The following is a 3,538-nucleotide window of genomic DNA, read 5'->3' as shown; positions in this document are numbered from 1 at the left end:
CGACGGGCGGGTGGCCGGCGGGCAGCTCGTGGAGCCAACGGTGGAGATCGCCGCGCTCCATGTACTCGTAAAGGAGCAGCCTTTCTCTTCCTGGAAATTAGACCTGAGAGTTTATATCTCGAAATTTGATTCAAATTTTGGTTTGAATTGAGATTAAATCAAAATAAGAGCTAAAATTTAAAATTGATTTTTTTTTTTTCAAGCCTATTTTGAGCAGAGCTTTGGATCAAAATTCAATCATAGCAATGAATTTAGTGAATTTAACTTCACTAAAAAAAAGGAAAAAAAAATATTACGTCCAGACGTTCACAAGTCTGGACGGCCAACCACCACCTGCCATGTCGCCCACTGATAAATTGTATGGAGACTTGGCGGCTAGCGATTAGCCGTCTGAAAATGCGTTGTCCGAATTTTTGTAGAGCGAATATTAAATGGGATAGTTAACAACCAATTTACATACATAATATTTATTTATTTATCTATCAACCACGGAAAGCAAAATTTGGGGAAAGCTAGGGTTTTATTACAAAAATAAATACTAGGCTAGAATATTTAAATATAATAAACTATATTTAAGAATATTAAAACACGCATTATGTACACATTTATGATATGTTTCGTATGCAACACGCATTCAACTATAAAACAAATTAATATACTGTAAAAAAAAAATTGTATTTTCTAATAAATTATTTATTTATTTTTCATTTTCTACACTGTTTTTAATAAGTAATAATATAATAATTAAATCATAATTATTTTTAGGAGCATTGGCATGGGTATCACGTAATGTTTAAATGCTTACATATCTTACATCATGTTTTCCATATTTACACTCAAAATTTTGAGACTACACAAAATGGATAATTACATATAAACCATCCCAAACATTGATATTTACAAATTAATTATCTAAATAATTTTTCTTAACTACCGAACAGATATAGAGTGCATCAATTAAACTATTGAAAATTTCATAAAAATGAAAAAATACGAGCTGGGGTTTTACCATGAATTTTGATATCTCGGGCGAGAAATTGAGATGTGGACGAAAGATGAGGGTTGATTTGCAAATAACAAGTTTGGGGTGACCAATATAAAAATGCAACTTTTAGTAGCTTTTATTCATGAAAAAACTCTTTTTTAGTTTAAATTATTAATTATAAATATGACCCGGCTAAATACTTTAATTATTTCTCGATTTGGAAGATTAATATTATAATTTGAAGAGAATTTATAATGAATTTTGTAATCACTAATTCACTATGTCGGAGGACCATAATTTTATTTATATATTCTCTAATACCAATAAAAAGAGAATGAAACATTAGCCTTATTATTCTGAAAAGGTGAGAATAGTAAATAAATTATACCATGCTAAGTAGTTAGATTAACATCTAAGCTTCTAATATAATATTTAGGGATAATCACATTCAGATCACCTAAAATATTAATATTTACAAATTAATCCTCCGTATTTTTTTGAATTTCCTAATGCCAAATGGACGTATTTACAATTGCCACCATCAAATTATTAATTTTTATAAAAATGATTAGAAGTATTTCGAGTTAAAACGAGCCCAACACGAACGAACGAACAAATATTTATTCTTGTTGTTCGTGTTAGGCTCATTAACTTAGAGAACGAGCCGAACACGAGCATGTTAACGAGTCGAACACGAGCTGTTTGCGAACAAATATCATCGATTCGTATTCAGTGGCACATAATATTATATTTTTTCATATAAAAGACCCTTATTTAAAAGTTTTTTATATAAGAATTTTAAAAAAATAATAATGAAACTAACCGGAAATGCAGTAACCGAGTAGCGGAAGCAAATTCCCGACCCCGTATCCTCCCAACCTCCGTTAACGCCGCCCCCGCCGCCGACGAATCGCCACCTCGATCCCTCTCCATCACTCTCACCACGACATGCATATCTCCCGGCAACAACGCCCTGTAAATCGGCCCGCTCCTCCCTCCCTCCGCCATTAACGACTCTCTCCCGAACCCTGAAGTCGCCGCCACCAAATCCCCCTCCCCAACCCCCCCCCCCGCCGCTCCCCACCTTGCTTCCCTCACCCACTCCAATTCCTCCTCCCGCACCTCCCGCCTCTCCTTCTCCGGCGATCTTTTTTTACGGCGATAGAAACCTCCGGCGATCACCACTGCAATGATGACCACACCAACCGCCGCCGCCGCCGCTGCAATCAATCCCGTCCTCCAAGCCCTATCCTTTCCATGCTTTTTCTCTTTATGTCTCTCACTGGGAGGCGCTGCGTAGGTAAAAATCCCACCTTTCACAAAAGCAGAGCTCCCAAACTTATCCAGCGCCGCCGAATCAATCACTCCAGTGAGGTTATTGTAAGACAGGTTCAGAAACCGGAGTCCGGCGATTGCCGGAAAGTCACTTGGGAACAACCCTGTCATGGAGTTATTAGACAAATCCAAATATTCGACATTAGGAAGTGAGTTCAGACCGGGAGGAGTGACGCCGAGCTTATTGTGGGACAAGTCGAGGACTTTCAGGCTGCGGAGAATCGAGAGATTGGAGGCGGCGGTGAACCTGTTGCTCGAGAGGTTGAGGAACCGGAGGCCGGAGTTTTCGAACCGGAGAGGACCGCCGAGGTGGTTTCCGGCGAGGCTGACTGCGGTGAGAGCAGGGGAGGACCAGAAGCTGCCGGGGACTGAGCCGTCGAGGGAGTTGGAGGAGAGGTCGAGAGTTTGGAGGGTGGTGATGTTCCGCAGGAACATCCAGGAGAGGGTGCCAGAGAGGTTTTGGGAGGGGAGGTGGAGGTGGCGGATGCAGGCGCCGGTGGGGGATGGGGGTGGGAGATGGAAGCCGGAGACGGAGGAGAAGGCGAGGGAGAGGAGGTGGCGGTGTGATGAGTCGCAGGAACAGTGGGTGGAGGTTAGGATGGAGAGGAGGAGGAGGAGGAGGGCGGCCATGGAGTGGGGAGCGAAGAGGATCAGAGGAAGATGGTGGAATGCATTAAATGATTGGCGAAGGGGGCATTGATGGAGGGATTTGACGGCAGTGATTGCGGGAAAGGTTGGGGAGGAGCAGGTTGTTTGGTTCAGGAGTTAAGCTGTTCGGCTCTGAAATTTCATATCGAATTTTAGTCTAAAATGGGACTATTACATGCATAGTAGTCCAAATATTATTAATTTTCTTCTATTTTTTTAATTCATTTTAATTTCCGCCTATTAATATAAATATTAAAATAATTCTAAATAGTGGTGTAAATGAATCAAGTTGAGAACGAGCCATGCCAAGCTAGGGCTTAGCTCGTCTGTTAAATTGTGAGCTTGAGCTTTGCTCGAAGTATTAGTCGCTGACTCACGAGCTCAAATTAAAAATTTCATTTTTAAGGTAACTCTAGGGAGAATGCATTGGTGGTCGGAGGAAAACGGGTGTGATGCACTCACAACTCACCAAAAAAAATACATCAAAATGATTAGTGATAGATTAATCAAATCGGCTGGGAAGCCAAGCAGGGACAAGCTCTAATTGTGCTCAATAAACTCAACTCATAA

General features: G+C 40.6%; 1 protein-coding gene across 1 annotated transcript in view; it reads right to left on the bottom strand.

Moving 5' to 3' along the window:
- Window positions 1-3,104, bottom strand: part of LOC110022263 (probable LRR receptor-like serine/threonine-protein kinase At2g24230) — a gene marked incomplete at its 3' end in the record, with an annotated part of 6,308 nt that extends 3,204 nt beyond the window's left edge. Inside the window, 1 exon segment of the mRNA XM_020721110.1 lies at window positions 1,865-3,104. Within this exon segment, the coding sequence (XP_020576769.1) occupies window positions 1,865-2,950 (1,086 nt within the window).
- Between the last annotated feature and the right edge of the window lie 434 nt (window positions 3,105-3,538).

This window comes from Phalaenopsis equestris, unplaced genomic scaffold, assembly GCF_001263595.1.
Source record: "Phalaenopsis equestris unplaced genomic scaffold, ASM126359v1 Scaffold000180, whole genome shotgun sequence".
In the NCBI taxonomy this organism is placed as follows: domain Eukaryota; kingdom Viridiplantae; phylum Streptophyta; class Magnoliopsida; order Asparagales; family Orchidaceae; genus Phalaenopsis; species Phalaenopsis equestris.
This window is presented reverse-complemented; position numbering and strand designations above follow the sequence as displayed.